The following is a 26,743-nucleotide window of genomic DNA, read 5'->3' on the forward strand; positions in this document are numbered from 1 at the left end:
TTGTTGGTCAATTAAACCAAAGATTAAACCCCCTCCTCCCCAAATGAAAACAATCCCACAATCCTTTGTGGTCAGTGCCACTTTAACCCACAATGTAAAAATAAAATTATCTCATTATCATTGGTGGAATTTGAAGTCCCCCATCCTTCGCCTTCAATTTGCCAAACCTCTTTCCTTCTGTGTTTATTACAAACATTCTGCCCATTCACAACAGAAGAATGCAAGCTTCTTCCATTGTGTATGAGCTTGTTTGTAAACACTGCTAGTGTTTAATTGTGATTGCTGTGATTGGTTCACTGTGATCACAAAGTAAAGAGCCACCCATGACTGTTTCCAGTGGCTGATACAGGATCACAGCCTGAGTGTGTTTTCTGAAGCATCGCTTTTTACAATATAGTGGAGCGGAGGTGGTTTAAGGTAAAGTTGGTTAAAGTTAAAGTTTTCAGTTTGCTACCCTCCCAACCAGTGTGGTCTGGCTGTGTGTCTATGTACACTGCACTTGCATTGCCTATGCAGTTTTGTTGTTGAAATTGTGCTTTGTGTAGTTACAAGTACAAAACTTTTTATTTGTATGCACATTTTCTGGTTGTTTCAACACAAGCATGCTTTTCATTCTGGTTGTCTTAGTAATGGTAATGCAATGTAGCCCTGAATATGAATCTGTTGACTCTGTCTTTATGTGAACTCTATATATTTATGTATTTTAGATCTGTTAGCATGATACCACAGCTAGACATAGATATAAAGAAAGATGGTAGTCGTAAGACCTAACCTCACTAAGCATGTGCCAAAATTCAGCCAAATATTAGTCAATTCATTGACAAGACACTTCTACAGCTATTCTTAAAAAAAAAGTTGCTTGGGATCGAGCCCAGAACAGTATAGGAGGTGGAGTATACGGTTGGCATATGGCAGCAGAAGGTATTAATCTGGCTCTGAAGATGTCAGAAGTCAATTTGTAATTCTTGCCTTCTGCACCTACCATGATTAAAATATCAGTTTTGGGTGGATTCTTTAAATAAGAACTTATAGAGGTCAAACACATGTATAGAACTAAACAAACATTAACATATTTACAGTACAGTATATCAAGCCATACTGTGGCTCTCTTTTACTGAAAAACATTTATTATATTTATAAACTGTATATTTCATTAGGGAAAAGTCTTCAAAAGGCTTAAAAAAAACTCCCTGTCCTTATTTACCTTTTACTCAAGGTTATGTTGATCCTTGAAAAATGAGGATTGACTGCAAATGTTCATTTGTCTGTTATCTTCAAAGCAGCAGACACTGATATAAACATCCAAACATTAAAGACATGCACGCACTTTATAATATATACTTTCAGGGTTAGCTGAGAAATGTGAGGCATTCAGAGAAAACCTACAACATAAAGTCCTAATCTTGGGCTTACAGCAAATGAGAGTATCATGCCATATACACTTAGCCCAGGTCAGGGCTGTGGTGGACATCTTCATTTTGTGGTGCCACGCTGCTCTCCGCTGTGTGAACATCAAAAATTACATTCACTTTTAGGCCCCTTTTACATGGTGCGTAATGCATCCAAGCGGATCTGCCTGCTCAGCGGGGGATCTCTCCACTGATCCCTGCTGAGCAGGTGATTGACAGGTCAGAGTCCGACTGCATGTCTTTTTCCTTCCGATTGTCCTCCAAACTGCCGGATGGATGGTGAACGTATCACTATAAGTCTGTTTTTAATGGGCCGGATCAGATCGGATGCCGGCGGGTAACAGTGAACACATTAGGAATAAAAGCCATTGAGGTGTTACAGTGTTGGTAGCAAATGTCCTTCTGAAGAAATACATATATATAATAAAGATTTAATACACCCATGGCCAGTAAACTGTAGCCTCCCTGGCGGTTTTCCCAAGTGTGGCTCGGGGTTAAAATTCAGGACCATTAGCGGTAACCCCGAGGCACACTCGGGATTACATCGCAGGATCCTGGTGCCTCCTTACTTACCTTGTCCCCGGGTTCCTGCGATGTCCCCCGCAGTGTCCGAGGGCTCCGTCCTCCTCCGAAGCCTCTCCTTGCCAGGCTCCGTTCCCTGCGAGCGTCGCGACGCACGGGGGCGGAGCCTGGCGGCAAATTAAAAAAAAAGTAAAAATCATAACACATACAGTACTGTAATCTTACAGATTACAGTACTGTATGAAATGATTTCACATCCCTTTTGTCCCCAGTGCTTTGGCCCATGCCCTGCATGCAGTTTTACATGATATACACTGTTCTTTCTGCCTGGAAACTGGAGATTGTCCATAGCAACCAAAAAGTGTCCCTTTACGTCAAAAGTGGCTTTAGACCAGCTAGAAAACAGCGATAGTAAATTAGAACACTTGCAGAATTGAGCGATAGTGAATTGTGGGGAAAAATTTATTTTATTACTATTTATTTTTATTTTTTTCAATTATTTATTTTTATTTATTATATTATAATTTATGTTTTTGTCTTTCAAGCTTTATCATACCCGGGATATCTACTAGACTCTGGTTTGGACAGATTTAAGTGTGTTATTGTTAAGATTTACAGACCTACAATATAAAACGCCAAATTTCCATGCAAAATAATTGTACCGCTTTCAGCACCTAAAATCCGAAATAATCATACCGCCAGGGAGGTTAAAGCCCAGTTCCAACTGAAACGTTTTTCTTTAGTTTTGGATGAAATGTTGAATGGTTAGCACCTCTATTAAGTGTTTAATGCTTTGTTCCCATTGGGTAGATTTCTTCTTATTTTATGGTTGCCAGTCTGGAAAGAAAATGAGGAAAAGATCTTCCCATTTCATCTCTGTTTCAGTGGGTCAAAACATTTTTATGGTATTACTGTTGATTATTTAAACGTTTTAATGGTAAACGTATCGTGATGTAAAACAGTGAAAACCATAACATAAATAATACATCTGAATTGACCTTAAAGCCAAACGTAACCCCAAAGTTAAAAACATGTGAACAGGAAGGATTTTTGTTGCACAAGAGACATACAAAGTCTTCTCTGCACTAAAGGCCTCATACCTTCATCATTCCATTCATCCTCAAGGGCTGGAAGGGTTGGAACATCAATCTAATACAATGCAAATTAAGGGTGTAGCACTAGCCCTGAAGGAGCTGGTAGTAATGATGGGTCCTCTGTTCTCTGTCACAACCCTTTAACCCACTTGGTCCCCACTAACTCACCTGGATTTATCTTAGCATGCTGCAAGGACCTTGGTTAGCTTAAACATGAGTATAACGCCACAACTGTAATAACACACAGGAAATAGGCCACAGGCAATGGATGATAAATAAAGTAATTATATTCAGGGCTTTTTTTCAGCGGGAACGCGGGGGAACGCAGTCCTGGCACCTCCAGCACTGAATGTATGTAATGGCAAGGGGTGCTGGGGGTGTGCTGGAGGTTCTATTGATGCTAGCTGCTGGGGGGATCTATTGTTGCTGGGGAAGGATCTATTGCTGCTGGGAGTGGGTCTTATGTTGCTGGGGGGGATCAGTTGTTGCTGGGAGGGATCTACTGTTGAGACAGGGGTCTATTGTTTTGCTGGCTGCTGGAGGGTCTATTGATGCTGGCTGTTGGGAGTCTAATGTTGCTAGGGTGGATCTATTGTTGCTGAAAGGTCCATTGTTGCTAGCTACAGGGAATCTATTTTACTGTCTTTCTTGTTGTCATTAACAAATTCCATACAAATTACTTAGCACCACAAAATGATTCTTGGTTCTGTATTCTGTAAAAGGGGCGGTACTGGGAGGTGGGGTGGGGGTGGAACCAAGGAACAGTGCTCAGAGGTGAGTATGGGGCAGGGACAAGGGGTGAGTTGGAAGAGGTGAGTTCCTGCACCTATCCTCTGAGAAAAAAAGCCCTGAGTATATTAAAGCAAAGTAGAGTAAAAACAATACACATATCAAAGAACAGGTCAAAGAATATATTAAGTTAACTGACAGGAATATAAGGCTAAGCCCCATTACACTAGTACACACAGCACTGGTGAGAACAGCATCAACTGTGAAAGCATGAATAACACAAATTAAAAATACTCACTGTAACTCTTCGCAATGACTATTCAAAAATTGTCCCCTAGTGCACTCTGCGCAAACTGCCCTAATAGTAGTTTGGTATAAGCATTCCTAACAAAGGGGTATCACTGGAGTTGATTACAAGTACTTGGCGCCTGATAGTCAGTGTTGGCTGGCTTTTGTTGGGGCCCTTCTTTAGGGGGTGCACTTGTAGCTGTTTCTTTAAGACTATACACAAGAGATAACTGATGGGCTGCTATGTAAGGGTCAGTCTCAGTTGGCATTAACTGTGGGCAGCAAGGGGTTAAATTCGGTAGTTCCACCCACCACTCCTGGTATACAATGAATCAGATACAGTACATTACCATCAACTGTCGCAGAAGTCTCAGTCCTCACGATCAGGTCCTCACAAGATTTAGTCTCTCACTGATGTAGGAACAGGTCTATACAGCTCAGGTCCCAGTTCATCGAAAGACCTTTCTGTACACCAGTCTTCAGGCTTCTGCACTCTGATTGGTTCGCTGCCAGGAGGGGAGGGTACAGGAGTAAGCCAGTGGATTTCACATACAGTCAGCCACAGTGAGAGAGGAGAGAGGGGCTGCTTACTGTGTTCTGCACTGTGTCTCTGTGTGGAGGTGGCCATCTTGGTAGAGGAGCAGAGCTATTCTTTCGCATGTCAGAGCTGATCCTCTGATGACTGCTGATCTGATGACTGGTGGGATAATGTTCAAGAAGCAGCAGACCCACAAAATGTATGAAGGATATTTCCTATGAGATAGCAAATCGTCACTTTTTGAGTTGAGGCCATTTTAAAGCCTCGTACACACGATCGGATTTTCTGACAGGAATTGTGTGATGGCAGACTGTTGCCGGAAAATCCGTCCGTTTGTATGCTCCATTGGACAATTGTTGTCGGATTTTCTATGGACAAATACAAATGTCTGTTGTCGGATATTCCGATCGTGTGTACACAAGTCCATCAGACAAAAGTCCAAGGTACAAACATGCATGCTCGGAAGCAAGGAAGAGCTAGAAGCGGTTGGTCTTGTAAACTAGCGTTCATAATGGAGAATTAACATTCGTGACGCAGCAAATTATGGAATCTCGAAATGCAGCGCACATTCTCTTCTTCTTTAATGGGATAATAATGAAGCTGCTTTGCTGGTGATACTGATGGAGTTATTGCAAACGAATTTTCAAAGGCTTTTTTTTTTCTAGTGATATCAAGAATAATATTATTATGCTTGTTTTTTTTTTTTTGGTACAAGTTACCACAACACCATTATCCTGTAGTTTTTAAGATCAAAGATACAACTATGTTGGTGTCCCTTGTTAATTTTACATTGTATTTTTAAAAATGTGACCGCCTACTCCCAAACTGTCATTTGAAGTAAAACAGCCAAGTATTATTCTCCACAATTTTTTTATTGTGCATTAAAAAAGAAAACAAATAAAATTAGACATGCTATCTGCCAATACTTAACCAAAAAGTGCATTCTATACATCCAAAAATATAGAAAATATACCAAATGAGATCATTATTCAACTAAAAAAGAAAATAAAAGCCTCATGCATGTGTCCTGCTTTTTAATATAGGGGGTCAACAATGCCAAGAGTTGGTGGTAAAAGCAGGGGTCCTTCATCCAGGGATAATTCTGAAAATCATCTGGATTATTCTCCTGGAGCTCTCGCAGCAAAGGCATATGACATAATTGGTCACGATTAATAAAGCAACCAATTTTTGGTCCAATAAATCCTCCTCCTCCTGTTCCTGGATTGGACTTGGGTCAAAGAAATAACTCCAAGGCCAATAATAACTAACATGTTATCTCCTCCGATTCCACAACATGGCTGGTTGATGAACAGCTGTTCAGAAACTATCAGAAAAGCGCAAAATAAAAAGCACGAAATAAAAAGCGCAAATCAACATTCACCAAACTTCTAATAACACGAAATTAGCAGAAAGAGCCCTAAGGGTGGTGCTAAAGAGCTCAAAAACCACATAGTCTGTCACTACGTTCATGTTTGTTGGCCGACAATTCCTTGCCGTTTGTATGCAAGACAAGTTCCTGGCCTGGCAGAACATGCAATCGTGTGTACGAGGCTTAAGACTGGACTCACCCCGTGTTTTTGCTTGATTGGATTTCCATTGAAATGAATTAAAATGCATCTAATTGGACCTTAATGCGTTAAGACACACATCATGCTGCACATAAATGTATCATGATGTACGACAATGTGTGTTAATGTTCATCCTGATGTGCATTGCAACGTACATCAAAAACATGTAATGTGAATGCAGATTAATGTGTGTCAACACTCAACACATGTATTTTGATGCATTTTTATTGATTTCAAAGCAAACTACACTAGGGGAAAAAAGAAAACATAAGCGTGATTCAGATTCTTCTCATACTGATCCTAAGGGTTGACTAGAACTTCAAAACGACTTCACAGCAGTTGTCCAAACTGTAGCAATAATCAACATGTACAGAGAGTTCCAAGGTCAACTGTCATTGAAACTTTAACCATAGGTTACATTTCAGATTGCCTCTTTTTTTTTCCATATGTATTATACATCCAGGTGTAATTTTTATTCTCATGCAAAATAAAATAAATATATTTGCAGAAGAGAGTCAGAAGTACTGTAAAGTGTTTTACAGATCTTAGTGGCCACTCATGTTCTCTTCCCTTCTTGTATGTTCCAGTTTTGGTATGAACCATGATGGAATTGGAAACTCCTGTGGGACCAAAGGTCACGAAGCTGCCAAGTTAATGGCAGCTCACATTACGTCTAACACAAACCCTTTCTCCTGGTCGGCCTGCAGCAGGGAATATATCACCAGCTTTCTAGAGTGAGTACCGTCTGATTTCCATATTCTTTTGTTTGACTATATAGCTGCCTTTAACCCATTCATAATACCTTTTTCATACTGCTAAATGTTGCAGCGGGGTATAAAAGTTGATACCCAGTAAGTATATTACATACTGATATTTCTTACATTAGCTCAGCAAGTCTGTATATTTTATAAGATCAGTCCCACAGCACTACCTGCACAGAGTCTGCATGTTCTCACTGTGCCTGTGTGGGTTTCCTCCGGCTACTCCACTTTCCTCCAACACTCCAAAGACATGCTGCTAGGTTAATTGGCTCCTGTCTAAATTGGCCTTAGTATGTGTATGTATGAGGGTGAGTTAGAGACCTTAGATTGGAAGCTCCTTGAGGACAGGGACTGATGTGAATGTGCAGTATATAAGTAAAGTGCTGCGTAAATTGACGGCGCTAAACAAGTACTTGTAATAAATAAATATATATGTAAACATTCTGGTGACTCCACAATTTTGCTCCGCAAATACTTTTATGTGCCAGTCACATACTTGCTGACATTCTTTATTTAGGGCCGGTTCACACCAGCGCAATGTCAGACATCGCAGGTGATTTGCACAGCAAATCACCTGCGATGTCTGTGCAATGCAAATTCAGCCATACAGATTGTATGGCTGAATTTGCATCACATTTGGACCAAAATAATGCAGGACCCTTTTTTTGGTCCGCATCAGAATCGGATCGCATGGGTGTGATTACCCATGCAATCCGATTCCTGTCCAAATTAGCAGTTCACACTGTGATCTGCGAACCGATCTGGGGGGTGTAATTAACTTTCTATTGACACCTGCAGCGTTTCACATAGGGCGGTGTGAACCACCGGCGGGTGACATGCGATGCAAGAACGCGTACTGGATTTGCATGAGGTCTCGCATCGCAGCAGTGTGAACCGGCCCTTAGAGCTAAACTCCATGCAAAGAGCTAAACGTACAAATTAAATATATATATTGGAGCTGTTTTATCTGCCAAAGAATTAGTATTTATGTTGATCCAGCTCTGAGATTTGCACAGCTCTCTTTGGTAGGGTCAGAGACCTGATTGTTCTCTGCTGCAGTTAAAGTGGTTTTAAACTCTTACATCATAGGTGTGCGCACAGGGTGTACCGCGTGTGCCTGGGCACACCCTTATCACCCTGTGCGATGCAGATTCCCCCTGCTGAACGCCCCTACCGCTGTGGCAGTTGAAACTACAGAGAAAGGGACTGGGGTATCTCTGTCCCCAGTCCCTTTCTCTGTTATTTTATCAAAGCCCCTCAATGGGGCTCCTAACAAACTGTAAAAAAAAAATAATAATAATAAAAAAAGTATTATGAAAAAAAAAAAATTATAGAGTAATAACAAAATAAATGATTAAAAACAAAAAACTACTGACACCATCGCATCCCTACTCATCCACTGCTCTACTACGCATGTGTGTTTGAGCTTTGGGGTGCACAAATATAGGTGTATGCAATAGGCTGCATACACCTATATTTTACATATACCCAAACAGTCACATGCCACAGGCAACACATGAATGAAAAAAATCCTCCTACATACTGTAAGTTGTACCTGCTTATCTGCAGCCCTCTCTTCTCTACAGCCTTCTAAAACACAAGATCAAAGGATCTTTCTCAGCTCCAAAAGGCAGGGTGTGGGAATCAGCCCTTACACACTGAACAGCACACAGCAAGGAGCTGAGTGTAATCTGAGACCCGAGTGGAGGGAACAGAAACACAGTCTCATAGGGAAACATGCATAGCTAAGGCTGTTAATCTCCTTCTGTGTGCTAGAAGGGGGTGGTGGTTCTGTGGTGTCGGGATAACCTGTCAGAAGTGACTAATGCAGGTAGCAGAAGGAAGAGAGAAGAGACAAATATCACACTTGGTGCTTTGGATTGAGGCAAGTATACACTATAGAAGGATATGCTCTGTTCATTTTCATTTTAGAGGCTTAACCACTTCATTTGGCTGCTCAATTTTAGCGATACGGCACTGCGCCGCTTTAACTGTCAATTGCTCGTCGTGCAACGCTGTACCCAAACAAAATTGCCGCCCTTTTTTTCCCACAAATAGAGGTTTATTTTGGTTGTATTTGATCTCCTCTGCAGTTTTTATTTTTTGCGCTGTAAACAAATAAAGAGCGACAATTTTGAAAAAAACACAATATCTTTTACTTTTTGCTATAATAAATATCCCACATTTTTTATCAAAAAAACAATTTTTCCTCAGTTTAGGCCGATGTATTCTTCTACATATTTTTGGTAAAAAAAAAATCGCAATAAGCGTATATTGATGGGTTTGCGCAAAAGTTATGGCATTTTTATTATTATTATTTTTTTACTAGTAATGGTGGCGATCTGCAATTTTTATTGGGACTGCGATATTGCGGCGGACAAATTGGACACTTTTGACACATTTTTGGGACCATTGACATTTATACAGCGATCAGTGCTATAAAAATTCACTGATTACTGTATAAATGTCACTGGCAGGGAAGGGGTTAACACTAGGGGGTGATCAAGGGGTTAACTGTGTTCCCTAGGTGTGTTCTAACTGTAGGGGGGATAGAAATGTCTAGGAGGAGAGAGAGATTGGTGTTCATACATAGTATGAACACACGATCTGTCTCTACTCCCCTGAAAGAACCAGGATCTGTGTGTTTGTCCCATTTTAGAAAATTTACGAACGTCAGCAAACTATTGAAAGGTTCCAACATTGCCTTGGTATGCTGGGAAAGGTAGGAAGGAGAATCTTAGCATTAATTGTGCACCTCTGGTCATGATTGGTCAAGACAAGACATACAGTGCATCTAGACAGTATTCACAGCGTTTCACTTTTTTCACATTTTGTTATGTTACAGTCTTATTCCAAAATGGATTAAATGAATTACTTCCCTCAAAATTCTACAAACAATACCCCATAATGACAATGTTTGAAATCTTTGCAAATTTATTAATAATAAAAAATGAAATAAGCAACACAAAAGTTTTTTCACAAATGGTATTTCACCCCAGAAAGGCTAGCGAAAATCTACCCGAACACCACCCCAAATTGCTGGAGGGGATGTGCTGATATTGGATCTCTTTCACACAAATGGTGGGAGTGCCACCTTGTTAAAAATTTTTGGAGACAGGTGCATAACCTAATTGAGTCTTTGTGTGGTATATCCCAATCTCTGTCCCCGCTTGACCTACTCCTAGGACTCTTGATCCCAACAATGCCCACCCATCTGCAAACACTGGTCACACACATTCTCATTGCTGCAAGACTGACAATCGCAAAAAAGTGGAAATCAACTGACCCACCTGTACTAAGAGATGCCATCCACCTACTTAACCAGCACTTTCAGATGGAATTTTCTTTTGCCAAGGCCAACATGTCCATTAAGCGCTTTAATAGAAACTGGCATCCTTGGATTTTGGACTCTAGAAGTACACCACTGTCGTAACAGTTCTACCCTTAGCTTGGCTGGATTTTACACCAGCTCCCTTTCCTTACTACGGTCTCACGGACATCTTGTTATGATACTAATTACAGGTCACATTGTTATACCATTACTTAGGTTGCACACAATTGTCCACCCCCTCAGTGCTTAGCTTATTGTTACAGGATTACTGTATGCTACCATAGTTATCTGTAGTATGATCATTTACGTAATACTTATCGAGTGTTTTTGAAATAGATCGATTAAGGTTACACTTAAATAAGCTTTTCTCTCATTGCCGTTTATATATACGTTAAGATGCCAGGGTATGCCCAATTGGCGATGTTTCTGTATTCTTTTTCTCTTCATAAAATACAATAAAAATCTTAAATTAAAAAAATAAATAAATAAAAAATGAAATAAATCACATAAGTACATAAGTGTTCACAACCTTTGCTCAATACTTTGTTGAAGTGCCTTTGGCACCAATTACAGCCTTAGGTCTTTTTGAGTATGATGCTACAAGCTTGGGACACCTTTTTTTTGGGCAGTTTCTCCCATTCTTCTTTGCAGAACCTCTCAAGCTCCATCAGGTTGGATGGGGAGCGTAGATGTACAGCCATTTTCAGAGCTAAACAAAGATGTTCAATCAGGTTCAAGTCTGGGCTCTGGCTGGGCCACTCAAAGACATTCACAGAGCTGTCCTGTAGCAACTCCTTTGTTATCTTGACTGTGTGCCTAGGGTCGTTGTCCTGTTGGAAGATAAACCTTCCCCCCCCCAGTCTGAGGTCCAGAACACTCTGGAGCAGGTTTTCATCAAGGATTTGTACATTGCAGCATTCATCTTTCCCTTGTTGCTGACTAGTCTCCCAGTTCCTGCCACTGAAAAACATCCCGACAGCATGATGCTGCCACCACCATGCTTCACTGTAGGGATGGTATTGCCCAGGTGATGAGCAGTGCCTGGTTTCCTCCAGACATGACACTTGCCATTCAGGCCAAAGAGTTCATTCTTTGTTTCATCAGACCAGAGAATTTTGTTTCTCATGGTCTGAGAGTCCTTAAGGTGCCTTTTGGCAAACTCAAGGCAGGCTGTCATGTGCCTTTTACTGAGGAGTGGCTTCCGTCTGGCCCCACTGCCATACAGGCCTACACCATCTGAGCCTTATATCGTGGAAACCACTCCAAACGCTGATCCCGTTCTGGACTCATCCATACTCTATAATCCTAGCTAGTCTGGTATGTACCCATGTTGTCTACTTGGTATCTGATGGTATTTTTATGACTTTTAAAGGACTTATTGGCAATACTCCTATCTTTTCAGATGGTGTGAATTTGAAGCTCTTTTTGTGCTTTCTGTGCTGCTACAGCGACACAGCTTTTATTACTGCTTTATGATGTCATTTCTTTGGGTTTAATATTAGTCCAATTTTTTGGCCCTGGCATCTCTTTTCTATACCAAATATAATTATCAGGTGATACTAATGATAAGATTTCTCTCAGTTATCATTTTTTGTGAACTGCTTTTGTATAGAGCTATTCCCAATGTCACCTTCATGTTTTAGGTGGCACTTTATTGCCGCTAAGCACAGTTTAAGCCAAAATTAAAGATCCCAGTCATACTTCATAGATACAACCTCTATTTACCCATGTCTTGTGCTAAGGTAGGTCTAGATAGGATCCATGAGCTTTTTAATTGCACAATACCATTCTGTTGTGGTGCTGGTTGCATCATTACTGTGTATAGTCTATGCTTTTTTCTCCATTATGCCTATTTAATTTGGGTACTGCACTCCTCTTTCTTGGTGCTTCTATATGGATACACATCTATAGTTTTCTATCTGGCACATCCCCGCATATTGCCTGCTACGCACATTGCATGCCTTGTGTTTGGCCGCCCCTAGGTGCAGTCTTGGTGTTCTACTAATGTTATATATTATTATAATTGTTACAATTATTGATTGCCTCTTTCTCTCCTTAGAATGTTTATCAAGCTCCTGAAGAAGCGTTTTTCGTGAAACATGTAGAGCTTTTTTGAATCTTATAATCTATTACATCTATTACAGTCACGCATATCTATTATGGCATGATTCTGTACCCTTCCCCAGATCTGTGCCTCAATACATTCTTGTCTCTTGTCTCAGAGGTCTACAGACAATTCCTTGGACTTCCTGGCTTGGTGTGTGCTTTGGCATGCACTGTTGACTGTAGGACCTTATATAGACAGATGTGTGCCTTTCCAAATCATGTCCAATCAACTGAATTTACCACAGGTGGACTCCAATCAAGAAACATCTCAAGGATCATCAGTGGAAACAGGATGCACCTGAGCTTAATTTTCAGTGTCATGGCAAAGGCTGTGAATACTTATGTACATGATTTTTTTTTTTTTTATAGATTAACAAAGATTTCAAACTTCTTTCACGTTGTCGTTATGGGGTATTGTTTGTAGAATTTTGAGGAAAATAATGAATTGAATCTATTTTGGAATAAGGCTGCAACATAACATGTGGAAAAAGTGAAGTGCTGTGAAAACAATTAGATTAAAGCCTGGTACACACTAGTAGTTTTTTTTCATTCAACCCAGCGGGCTGATGGAAAGAAAACTGAACAGCTCAGGAGGAACCGCTGTACTAACAATCCGAAGTTAGTACAGTCCATACTGAACTGTTGTGTTCTGACAGGGGGACATCCCCCCTGCCAGAACACACTGGTCAGAACTCTCAGCCATTGGCTAAAAGCACTAATCGGGAGCCGATTGGCAGTCCTTTTTTGGTCATGCCCCTGCGTCAGAAGCTGGTCGAACAGCCGGCTTCTGTCAGACTGGCTGCTGTACACACAGGCCGAATGCCACCCGATATTTGGCCCATGTGTACTAGGCTTTAGGGTTTTACCAAGGTCCAGGATGGTAATAAAAGATTAAAATTGAGGTACTCTTTGTATGTTTACTTTTCAATTTTCCTTCCCCATCTACATCACATGAACCAAAATATTATCAAATGTATGGCCATCTCTGATGTCCCAACAGATTGGATAAAAAAAATGTGTAGCAGCATGGTATTACAAATGGTTCTCTGTAATAGTATAGCATTCTATTACTGTGCACCTTAATAGTCACCACAGGTTACTATATGATACTACTAAAACCCTTATTGGAATACTCTAATGCAAGGGTGTCCAACCTTTTCATCTTCATGGGCTACATTGGAAGAAGAAAAATTGTCTTGGGCCACGCATAAAATACACTAACAATAAGGATAGCTGATGAGCACAAAAAGTCAGAAAGATCACAAGTTAACGATCACATTTTTTTTGTAATTTATTTTATTCTAAAAGTAAAAGAGGCCAACATAAACTAGTGACATATTTGACACTGCTTTGATAAACTAACACATCAATATCTGGTCCGATGGATGCAGTAGCAATTCTGGTGCTCATCAGATATTTTGGTTCTTATTTTGCCCTTTGTGAGCTTCATCCTTGAAAATAGTTGCTCACAAATATAGGTGCTGCAAAAAACTGATGACATGAATAAAGCGTGATTATAAAGAGTGGGATATTTTTCTTTGGGAAGGTAAAACGTATACAAGTCTAGTAAAGATACACCGTCAAATATTTCATTGGCCACATGTGTTTGCTAAGTGTAAATGCATTAAGTAAATTTGCGATCTTGTCTTGGGCCACATTCATAGCCACCCTTGGGCCACAGGTTGGACATTCCTGCTCTAATGCATATATGGAATCTGCCAAATGTTCTTTAGTATAACAGAAGTTACTCACAATCTGCTGGGAAGGAAGAAGGTAGGGCAGTGTGAGGACTCAGCAGCTGTTTCATGACAAGGAGGACTTTATGAAGGCTCGTTAAAACAGCTGTTGATTGGCCATACCTCACCTATTCTTTCTTTAATAATCCTTGCATATTTTGTCTTGTGATTTGGGTTCTCAGATTTTTAGGCAAAGCTTAGGATGTTGTTAAATTAATTTAATCAGTTCTTCGTATTTTGGCTGCCATCAGTAATGTTTTGAGTTGCTATCTTTTGCCCACAAGAATCCAATATGATATGGAATTATCTGCTTCACTGCTGGAAAACCTTTAACACTTTCATTGGTGCCTAGATAAAATTTAGCAGTGCTAATATGTGTTGGTTAATTTGACAGTAATTCTTTATTTGCCAAATTAGCCTACTTAAATACATTTTACATTGATTAAATATATTTGGATACCATGTGCTCACTTTTTACAGGTGGAATATACAAAGGAATAATAAATAGTGTGAACATTATCTGGTCATCCCGATGCCCAGCCCTATGAATGACAAAGATTCTGGAGTGTAGTGAGGATTCTTAAAAATCTTGTTTCATTCCCTACATAAAGAAACCGGCTTATGTGGTTCTAGGGGAATCTTTCTTTCTTTGTAAAAAAGATTATGCCAAAAATATAGTTGACTGAAGGGCAAAGCCTGATTAATTTTCTGGCTGATGGTCCTAAAATGTACAAAGTAGCTTGTTCTGTAAGATTTATTTTGGCAAAAGTAGTAGTATCAGGAGGAAAATGCGAGTTTATGTGGAAACATTTTTGGAGACCATTTCCTTTTAAACACAGTGAACTAAGCATTTGTGATTCACTGAATTTTGAAATTTTGTGACTTGTTTTGGGAATTTTTGTTGTAATTATTATTTTAAATGGATACTCAGGCAGTGAGTATTCATGTCTTGTTCCAAAAAAATGACTTAGCTGTAGATGTTGAGACTACATTTTCCTGGTCTAGACAGAAGCGTATCTTCTTTGCACTTTTTTTGGCTATGACTGAGTGACAAGCCACAGGAAACCCTATAACTAATTTTGGAATTTGCTCAACAATGTTTCTGACTTGGCATTTAGCTCATGCCAGCGTAGGTGTATTATTGGATTTTATTTTGAAATCTTCAAATGGAAAACTAGCAAAACAAGCACCTAGAAAATTGCTTTCTGTTTGGTTAAATTATGTTAACTTTGTGGAATAACAGATGCATACATCACTTCTGACCTTTAGAAGTAGGTTGGGGAAGGAACATCCCACAACATGTTTCCAAGTTACATTGAAGGGTGCAGTGAAGATGTTTCCCTTCATTGTCTCCTGGGTTTAGAGGGTTTCCCTATGCAAGGGTTTTGAAAAAGTGAAAAGCACTGATCGCTAAATATTGGGGCTGAACTTTCTCTTCAAAGGCTAGTTTCCTAATTCCTTCCTTTATATGCAATTCCTAGCAAGAATGTTTTGTGCTGAACCTTTTAATATATGGTTACAACCACCTTAATCATTCAAAGAAAATTCAGATTAAAAGAAAGTTTAATTTAGAATATCTAATGCTGTAAAAAGAGCTGACCAGAGGCAGATTCATGGTTGTGCTCATAATAATTTAACCCTTTCATGACTAAGCCTATTTTAGAAATTTGGTGTTTACAAGTTAAAATCCGTATTTTTTGCTAGAAAATTACTTAGAACCCCCAAACATTATATATATATATTTTTTTAGCAGAGAATCTAGAGAATAAAATGGCGATTGTTGCAATATTTTTTATCACACGGTATTTGTGCAGCGGTGTTTTAAACGCAAATTTTTGGAAAAGTGACACTTTCATGAATTTTAAAAAATCCAAACAGTAAAGTTACCCCAATTTTTTTATATAATGTGAAAGATGATGTTACGCCGAGTAAATAGATACCAAACATGTCACCTTTTATAATTGCACGCACTTGTGGAATGGCGACGAACTACGGTACCTATGAATTTCCATAGGCGACGCTTTAAAAATTTTTTTACGGTTACCAGGTTTGAGCTACAGAGGAGGTCTAGGGCTAGAATTATTGCTCTCGCTCTGACGATCGTGGCGATACCTCACATGTGTGGTTTGAACACCGTTTACATATGCGGGCGCAACTTCCGTATGCGTTTTCTTCGCTGCGCGAGCTCGCGGGGACAGGGGCACTTTAAAATTTTTTTTTTTTTTTATTTTATTTATTTTTGTACTTTATAAATTGTGTTTAAAAAAATTTTTTTTTTTTTTTTTTACTTTTATTGCTGTCACAAGCAATGTAAACATCCCTTGTGACAGTAATAGGTGGTGACAGGTACTCTTTATGGAGGGATGGGGGGTCTAAAAGACCCCCCATCCCTCCTTTACACTTCAAAGTATTCAGATCGCTGAAAACGGCGATTCTGAATACTGTGTACTTTTTTAAATTCGGCGCCATTGGCAGCCGAGTAAACGGGAAGTGACGTCATGACATCGCTTCCGCGTTTACAACGAGAAGTTGGAACGAAGCCGCTCACAGCTTCGTTCCAGCCCGCCCCCAGCCGCCGAAGGCAGCCGAATGGACACCGGGCCTCCCGATCGCACGGGAGGCCCGGTAACAGCGGCGGGAGGCGGCGGGAGGGGGGGATGTCCCCTCCCGCTCCTCCGGTATAACAGCCGAGCGGCTTTTAGCCGCATCGGTTGTTATACTCGGGTAGCCGATCGCCCGCTGTAAACAACGGTACTGGGATGATGCCTGCAGCTGTGGGCATCATCCCGGTATAACCCCGGAAAGCCGAGTACGCATATCTGCGTACGGTCGGCGGGAAGGGTTACCAACTTTACACATTGCCATAGTGCTTTGTTCAATTTTATTAAAATATTTAACTTTTTCTGTCTGGCATATTCAATTGTCAAATTCTATAACATCATGGCTTTACTTTAGCAAGCATAAGTAGCCCTCAGAGATCGCTAGCAGTACCACCTGGGTTACCCAAACCAGTGTTTGAGATTCTGTGTATTACAGTATCAGAGATTTGTCACTTAGAGGTTGATTTACTAAAACTGGAGAGTGCAAAATCTGGTGCAGCAGTGCATGGTAGCCAATCAGCATCTAACTTCAGGTTGTTCAATAAAGCTTTGACAAAAAAACCTGAAATCTGATTGGTGTCTCTTTACACTCTCCAGTTTTAGTAAATGAACCCCTATGTATGTAGGATGCTGACATGTAGTGCTAAAAACATAGACTGTATAACACTCACCTAGGTGAAAATTTGCTGACAGGAGCAGTGAGGTGCAGGATATCCTCATCCTGGTGATGCTCCTTCATTGTTTAATCAGGGGTCTTGGCTTGTGCTGTTTGGCAAGAGTGTCAGGATCACACATTTTTACTCAAGACAGTTCACATGTATCTAGAGGTAGTATAGAAATTACAGATGACATCCTTTTAATCTTATTTCTGATACTAGCCTTCGATGTATATTGCCACTGATACTTTGGGGTTGACTTACTTTATGCAAATTGACTGTGCACTTTGCAAAGTGCAATTGCACTCTGCAAGTGCAGTTGCTCCAGAGGTTAATAAATGAGGTCAAGGAAAATTAAAAAAAAAAATGCATTTTTGCTTGCACATGATTGGATAATGGAAGTCAGCAAAGCTTCTGCTCATTTACTGAGCTCCGGAGAAAATGCTCTTGCAAAGTGCACAGTCTATTTGCCTTTAGTAAATCAACCCCTTTATACCTACTTTTAAACTAGCTGAGAGTCAGATACGCCATAGAGAGAGGAGGCTGGTTTCCCTCTCCCCCTCTTTTTTTTTCTTTTCTCCCTTCCCCTCTTCTTTCCTCCCTCTTTAATTTAGTTAATTGTTTGCTTTGGCATATTGCCGACAGTACTAATACACATGTCGAAGATTTATCTCGAGATATTCATATGCTTGTGTATACTCCATCAACGCTCGCGGTTAGAGTGAATACTTTTAGTATATACCTGTGCTTGCATAATAAGAGTCTTTAGACATTTCACTAATTTCAACAGCTTTTTTATATGTATTACATACTGTCTATTGTCTTGATATTCATACATTGTGAACCTTCAAAGCTGCAGGATACATTGTTACATCTTCTCGGCAATTACATTGTATGTTAATAATTAGAAATAATTAAAAGGAAAGGTAAAATGTGGCCATTTGTAAATATAAAACACAACTCACCAACTTACTCTCTAATTGCTAATTAGTCTACACTCACCAGGACAAGTTTAAATCCGAACCAGTCACTGAAGTGTTTTCTTTTCGGGTTCATCTTGACCTTTTATATGTTTGGTTTGTTTGCTTCCTGTAGGTAATGATTTCATCATTATGTGTCTAGGCTTCCTGAAAATGAGATGAGTAGCTTGTTAGGTAATAACCAGCACTGATAAATCACATACCAGCCAAATCCAAGGAAGGCTGCCTTCCAACCACGAATTTAATAGTAACATTTATACAAGTATCCTGTTTATATAACTGTGTTGTAGTTCTTGTGTGTTTTATATATCCTGAAAGCTGGAACATGGCTTTGGGTTGACAGTAATTATTAGTGCTATAGAGAGTTTATTTGCAGACTATGTGTCTTAATGTTGCTCTATGTTAACCAGCTCAGGCCGTGGAACATGCCTCGATAATGAACCTCCAAAGCGTGACTTTGTCTACCCGGTGGTGGCTCCTGGTCAGGTGTATGACGCAGACGAACAGTGCCGTTTTCAGTATGGAGCAACATCACGCCAATGTAAATATGGGGTAAGAAGCTGTCGTCTTTATGTTAATAAAACTTTATTGTTAAAATGTTCAGTTAACAAACAATAACATCATAAAAGTGTGAAACTGCAATATTCTTTCTTGAGTGGAAATTTAGTATTACCATGGAAGTTTGGAATGTAAGGATGCCACCAGCAATATGAATTTAGTTTGAAAGGCAGCCAGGTATTAAATATAGACTGGAGAAAACAAAAGAAAGACAGGCCTAGCACATTGAACAAAATAGAGACCACAGAAAATGGGACTTTTTAGGCACTGTATTAAACACACAAAATTGTATGTATATGTAAATATTGTCTTTTATTAGAGAATGGATTTAAACCAAATTACAACCATTAGTTAGTATTAACCCAAACTAGTGTATGAGCATACACACCCTCTGTACACAGGTAGGGAGCCTCCAAAGTATTGGCACTGGCACATACATAATGAAACAAATACAATCACCAAGGACAAATAATATAGCGGGGGGGCTATCTCTGTGGAGGGGTGCGCGTACCTCACACTAGGCGGACAGTGCTGTTCTCAACATGTCTCACATTGACAAATAACGCTTCTTCTGGAGTGTAAAGGGTTAATTACAGTGTTAAACCAAGCAAAATGCATGGACCACAAAAGATCGAGGAACAGAGCCAGTGGCAGGCATGACCCCCCATATGATTACAAATAGGAATGGGGATACACAACAAAGGGTTATTATATATGGATATCTGGGGTTTATTGGGGGTAGCAACTTCATCTCCCCATAGTACAAAGTGTAACGATGAATTTGTCCAAGGTAAAAGCATGTGCAGCCTCAATCTCCCATGCAGTATCCTGGCTTCTTCCTAATATAATTAGGGCAGATCCACCAAGGTAGCCTTGCCCTAGGGCCTCCTCTGTATGGTCAGCTCTGTTCCTCACTGACTGGCTGCTATACCTCCACTGGAGATGACCGCATTATACTTATAAACATTTGTTGTAAAAATAAGCATATATCTGCTTACAAACAATAAAACAGACATTGCTCATTAAGGTATCAAAGTGGTTGTGATCGCTCCGAGCACTCCTATGCTTGGGAGGACATCTCCTAGATCCAACAGGCTTATGCATTTTGAGGGTCATACCCTCTTCTTCAGAGCCGATGGAGTCCTGTCTGTCTTGTTTTATCATTGGGACCACCCCTAGTCCTGAGTGAGCAGCAACACATGGCACCTTTATACCTACAACAAGGAAGCAGATGTGTAGGAAGTGTTGTGTCTTTTCTGCATAGAATATAGACATATGAGGATAGAATTACTAGACAAATAGGATGTTTGTTTTGCAAGGGAAGTTTCCCAAGAGCATAGTGAATATAGTGAAGTTTCACTTTGCAAAGAATAGCCAATCACATGCGAGGAATATAAAAAAAAAACCTAAAAAACAGCATTATTGTTTGCAATGAGTGGGTGATAGAAGTCAGCAGAGCTTCACTATATTCTCATTTTCATGAGCTCTGGGGAAAATTCCCTTGCAAAATTCTTTGCACAATGAACATCATATTTGCCTTTAGCAAATCAACTAGGTATAAAAGATGGACATCATAATGCAAGTAAGAGACATTCAGCAGATCAGTTGTGTTCTCTGAACCAGTTATTAGTGAGCCATGCATCTTTTTTTCCATTTACGTGCATGCAAAGTGAGGTGTCAGTGTTATACTTACTGTAAGTGTTATGCCCCGTACACACGGTCGGACATTGATCGGACATTCCGACAACAAAATCCTAGGATTTTTTCCGATGGATGTTGGCTCAAACTTGTCTTGCATACACACGGTCACACAAAGTTGTCGGAAAATCCGATCGTTCTGAACGCGGTGACGTAAAACACGTACGTCGGGACTATAAACGGGGCAGTGGCCAATAGCTTTCATCTCTTTATTTATTCTGAGCATGCGTGGCACTTTATCCGTCGGATTTGTGTACACACGATCGGAATTTCCGACAACGGATTTTGTTGTCGGAAAATTTTATATCCTGCTCTCAAACTTTGTGTGTCGGAAAATCCGATGGAAAATGTGTGATGGAGCCTACACACGGTCGGAATTTCCGACAACAAGGTCCTATCACACATTTTCCGTCGGAAAATCTGACCGTGTGTACGGGGCATTATACTTACAGATATTTATTACCTTACAGAGATCACAGTACTTTCCTTGAGGATGCCTGCAACCCCTTTTCAATACAGTCTTTGTTTAAGCATCATCCAGTTTTGGCATCTACCTACTGACATGCTGGCTTAGAGATGGCCCAGTAATGAAAATTTTAATGTCTGTGCAGTTGTTTGCCCCATTCACAAATGTCTGACACAGATGAGCCTCTTCTGCAACCTCCCAGTTTGTGACCTATTAAGTTACAATATTGCAGTCTGAGGAGACTGCTAAAACATTGTACAGTGTAGATGGGTGGAGATTCAAGAAGAGGAGATTAAGGAAATGCCTGCAGCAGACTGAAATATTCTCAGGCTAATCAAAGTCAGTGGCCTGGAGCTCAACAGGGGCTTTTAACCACTTCAGCTCCGGAAGATTTACCACCCTTCCTGGCCAGGCCATTTGCGATACAGCACTGGGTTACTTTAACTGACAAGTGTGCGGTCGTACAACAATGTACCCAAATTAAAATTTCCTATGGTGCTATTTGTTTACTTTTGCATTTTTTATTTTTGCGCTATAAACAAAAAATTACTGACAATTACAATATGTTTTACTTTCTGCTCTAAAACGTATCCAATAAAAAAAATTAAAAAAAATCTTTCTTCATTTTAGGCCATTATGTATTCTGCTACATATTTTTGGTAAAAAAAATCTAAATAAGCATACATTGATTGGTTTTCGCAAAAGTTATAGCGTCTACAACTATGGGATATATTTATGCAATTTTTTTTTCTTTACTAGTAATGGTGGCGATCAGCAACTTATAGTGGGACTGTGATATTGTGGCAGACAAATTGGACACTAACTGACACTTTTGACACTTTTTTGGGGACTAGTGACATTATTACAGTGATCAGTGCTAAAAATATGCACTGTCACTGTACTAATGACACTGGCTGGGAAAGGGTTAACATCAGGGGCAATTAAAGGGTTAACTGTGAGCCTAGCTGGTGTTTTAATGTAGTCTAGTGTGGGAGGTGCTTTTACTAGAGGAAGGCATAGATCCATGTCCTTGTTCCCTTTGCAGGAACACAGTATCCATGCCTTACTGACAGAACGGCGATCTGCCTTGTTTACTTAGGCAGATCGCTGTTCTGCCTGTGTACAGAATGATCAGCGGGTGCCGGTGGGCATGAGGTCTGCTGATCAGCTCCCACTGTGTAGAATGACAGTGGGAGCGAGCCGCCGCCGGCGTGCACTCGCGCAGAGGACCCGGAAGTGCAGGATCACATATATATATATATATATATATATATATATATATATATATATATATATATATATATATATATATATATATGTGATCCAGCGTAGTGTGGCCGCCCTGTAGCAGTAAAACTGCTATAGGGCAGTTGGCAAGTGGTTAATGATAATGTTTGGAGAATTTTGTATTTTATTTTATTATTTTACACTGTTGCTGTAAACTTTTGGTCATGTAAATAACGCTGGAGCAGCATGTTTTCTAGGATCAGTATCTCACCTCTTCAGTAACTCTTGGCTTATCCACAGTGGCGGCTGGTAAAGTTTTAGGATGGGGGGCGCCAGACCCCGTCCTTCCATTTTGACCCCTCCCACTTTTCATAAGCCCCACTCCTTATAGAATCCACCCACTCCATCCCCTGTATTCCACTTGCTTCCACCCATAGTGTCAGGAGTATACAGATCAGAATCACAGGACAGAGTATATAGCTCAGCATCACAGATCATGGTATATAGATCAGGGTATACAACTCAGCCTCACAGATCAGGGTATATAGCTCAGCATGACACAGATCAGGGTATATAGCATTACAGATCAGGGTATACAGCTCAGCCTCACAGATCAGGGTATATAGCATTACAGATCATGATATACAGCTCAGCCTCACAGATCAGGGTATATAGCATTACAGAATAGGGTATATAGCATCACAGATCAGGGAATACAGCTCAGCCTCACAGATCAGGGTATATAGCATCACAGATCAGGGTATATAGCATCACAGATCAGGGAGTACAGCACAGCTTCAGAGATTGGGGTATATATCATTACAGATCAGGAAATACAGCTAAGCCTCACAGATTGGCACTAACAGCACCCCCCTGCGTGGGACTCGCGGCACCGACCGCATCCCTCTTCCCTGCAGGAGGTCTGACACTTATCGCCGGGCTGTGGTGTCCTCTCTGAATCCTCCTGACTGTGCGGCGGGGGTGTCCTTCCTCGAGTCCAGCGCGTGTCTCCTCTGCTCGTGCCTCCTCTTCCTAAGCACCAGGGGAGGAACGTTAGTGTGAAAATAGCAAAACTTCATTTGCTATAGCCACACAATTGGGTGGGATCAGAGCGCACTCTCTGCGCCTGAAGCCCATCCTATTTTAAGGCCTATTAGAGCCTCTGGCTCTAATCAGGTGCTTAAAAAAAACAAAAACCCTGCCATAGGAATTTATGCACCCGGCGTCCTGAAAGGGGCCGGGCGCATGGATGGGGGGGGGGGCGGCCGCCACTGCTTATCCATGAGTTTAAAGCAAGCCAGTCAGAATTTTTAGCGTAAACAATTCAGTCCCAGACAATTCAGTGCAGGGCATCCATAAATTCTAAATATAATAAAACAATACAAGATATTATTTAAATTGACTGCACCTTTGAAGTAGATTTTCTAAAGATCCAGTTTAATTCTATTTTCAGTTGTACCAATTTTCTTTCTAGAAAGAGTCCCATGCACCCCCCTTCCCCAATCAAGTTTTCACAATGAGTATTTCATTAAATTGAGGCCTGCAAAAGGGAAGTTAGTGAAAATTCATTGTAGACAGATGTGTGAGATTTTTTTATTAAGATCATAATTGGAGCTCGTTCCATATAAGCACCACAACCTCTCTTAAGCACCCACCGCACAACTCCACATTCAGATCTATAATTGATGTTGACATTTGCTGGCTGTGTTTCAAACAAAATTAATTTTCCGTGTCACCGAAGTTTAAATATTCATGAATTTTCATTATCTTCACACAAAATTTTTCATTTCCTTTAAAGCTACAATACTCGGAAAATAGGCATTGTCATTAGTAATTAGTGGCTGAGAACAGGACAAAAAGATGAACTTTTTAGGTGTGTATTTCTTGCCTGCGTACATGGCTTCATCCTTTCCCACCTTTTTTATAGCTTCCAGATGTTCCAATTACATTAAGATAAGGTTTCTTTTTTAATTGGTAATATGATTTGGAATAATAAAGGCTTAGGATCAGGTTTTCATAACAAATGCTTTCACAGTTAAGTGAGAAGACTTCTTTTTAATTGTTTCCTGTAAAATCGGTGAGCTTTCCTGACATGGTGGAAAGGGTTCCTTTTATTTTTTGTATCCAAGTCCATGTCCATTTATAGGAACTTTAGTAAAAAAATTCAGTCCTGCTAGATAACTTCAGGCTGGCCCCTTCTGCAGGTAAACCTATGTAAAATATTAAAAATAAATGCCTATACTGTTTAAAATCCATTATTACACTGTCTCACAATGCTCTGCACATGCTCAGTTGCTCTCCATTTTTAGGCACTTTTAAGCCTCGTATACACAGTACAATTGTTGGCCAACTGAGCCTCTAATTTTTGTCAAAAGGGCGTGTGTCAGGATCTTGTCTTGCATACTAATGGTACACAATTGTTGTGCCACAAACACGAAGGTAGTGACATACTATGAGGAATTTCAGCTCTTGAGCGCCACCCTTTGGGCCCCTACTGCTAATTTCGTGTTTGGTGAGCATTGATTCCGAGCATTCGTGTTTGTACTTTCGACTTTTGTGTGACGGATTTCTGTACTGACCATACGAAAATCTGACGTCAAACCATTGTCCGCCGAAAATTTACTAGCCTGTCATCAAACATTTGTTGTCCAAAAGTTGGAGAACAATTGTCAAAAGGAGAGTACTAACGGTAAGATTTTAGGACAACAGTCTGTTAACAGACAACCCCTGCCAACAATCGTACCGTGTGTACGAGGCTTTGGGCAATGATAAATTTATAGAGGCCAATCTGCTGACAGCCTTAAAAGCAGAATTTAACTATCCTTTACAGCCAAGGATGCACATGTGATCAGTTACGACACCAGCCATTTGATGGTTTGACAGTTTGGTTGAGGAAACAAGAAAATGTGACAGTTAGAAATTCCAACATTCCAAGAATGAAACTTTTTTAAAACCGTTAACTCAATGGGTTTAGTTCTGCTTTATGATTTACTTATGCTCAGAGGCTTGGGGCTTCAACAAAATGGCAGCCTCCAACAAGAGGAAACAGGACCAATGCTGGAGGCAATTTACAGCACACACTCATTTTGGTAACATAATTATTAATGAGGAATAATGTTGCTAAAGCAATTCTTTTTAAGCAATTTGTTATGGGTAAAGTTCTGCTTTAAAGCCCGACTCCAGAAATAACTGTTTTTCTTGGTTTAGGTTGGTATGGGGAAGGATTCAAACAGGAACATAAAGAGTTTTGCTGCTGTCTCTGTATTAGGGATGAGCTTCGAGTTGGAGTCGAACTCATGTTCGACTCGAACATCAGCTGTTCGCAAGTTCGCCAAGCAGCGAACAATTTGGGGTGTTCGCGGCAAATTCGAATGCCGCGGAACACCCTTTAAAAGTCTATGGGAGAAATCAAAAGTGTTAATTTTAAAGGCTTATATGCAAGTTATTGTCATAAAAAGTGTTTGGGGACCTGGGTCCTGCCCCAGGGGACATGGATCAATGCAAAAAAAAGTGAGGAGCAGTGATTTTAATAATGCTTAAAGTCAAACAATAAAAGTGTAATATCCCTTTAAATTTCATAGCTGGGGGGTGTCTATAGTATGCCTGTAATGGGGCGCATGTTTCCCGTGTTTAGAACAATCTGACAGCAAAATGACATTTCAAAGGAAAAAAAGTCATTTAAAACTACTCGCGGCTATTGGATTGCCGGTCCGACAATACACATAAAAGTTCATTGATAAAAACGGCATGGGAATTCCCCACAGGGAACCCCGAACCAAAATTAAAAAAAAAAATGACGTGGGGTTCCCCCTAAATTCCATACCAGGCCCTTCAGGTCTGGTATGGATATTAAGGGGAACCCTGGCCAAAATTTAAAAAAAAAATGACGTGGGGGTCCCCCTAAATTCCATACCAGACCCTTCAGGTCTGGTATGAATTTTAAGGGGAACCCCGCGCCAAAATTTTAAAAAAAAATGGCGTGGGGTCCCCCCAAAAATCCTTACCAGACCCTTATCCGAGCACGCAACCTGGCAGGCCGCAGGAAAAGAGGGGGGGACGAGAGAGTGGCCCCCCTGAACCGTACCAGGCCACATGCCCTCAACATTGGGAGGGTGCTTTGGGGTAGCCTCCCAAAACACCTTGTCCCCATGTTGATGAGGACAAGGGCCTCATCCCCACAACTCTGGCCGGTGGTTGTGGGGGTCTGCGGGCGGGGGGCTTATCGGAATCTGGAAGCCCCCTTTAACAAGGAGACCCCCAGATCCCGCCCCCCTGTGTGAAATGGTAAGGGCCCTACCATTTGACTAAAAAACTGTCAAAAATGTTAAAAATGACAAGAGACAGGTTTTGACAATTCTTTTATTTAAATGCTTCTTCTTTCTTCTATCTTCCTTCATCTTCTTCTTCTTCTTCTGGTTCTTCTGGCTCTTCTGGTTCTTCCTCCGGTGTTCTCGTCCAGCATCTCCTCCGCAGCGT

At 40.5% G+C, this 26,743-nt stretch overlaps 1 protein-coding gene across 1 annotated transcript in view; it reads left to right on the top strand.

The window, feature by feature from the left end:
• ADAMTS6 (ADAM metallopeptidase with thrombospondin type 1 motif 6) overlaps window positions 1-26,743 on the top strand; it is a 504,558-nt gene that overhangs the window by 292,675 nt on the left and 185,140 nt on the right. The window contains exons 10-11 of the mRNA XM_073623564.1: window positions 6,736-6,882; window positions 18,729-18,870. Coding sequence (XP_073479665.1) covers window positions 6,736-6,882; window positions 18,729-18,870 — 289 coding nt within the window. The remainder of the gene's footprint in view (window positions 1-6,735; window positions 6,883-18,728; window positions 18,871-26,743) is intronic.

This window comes from Aquarana catesbeiana, linkage group LG01 (assembly GCF_042186555.1).
Source record: "Aquarana catesbeiana isolate 2022-GZ linkage group LG01, ASM4218655v1, whole genome shotgun sequence".
In the NCBI taxonomy this organism is placed as follows: Eukaryota; Metazoa; Chordata; class Amphibia; order Anura; family Ranidae; genus Aquarana; species Aquarana catesbeiana.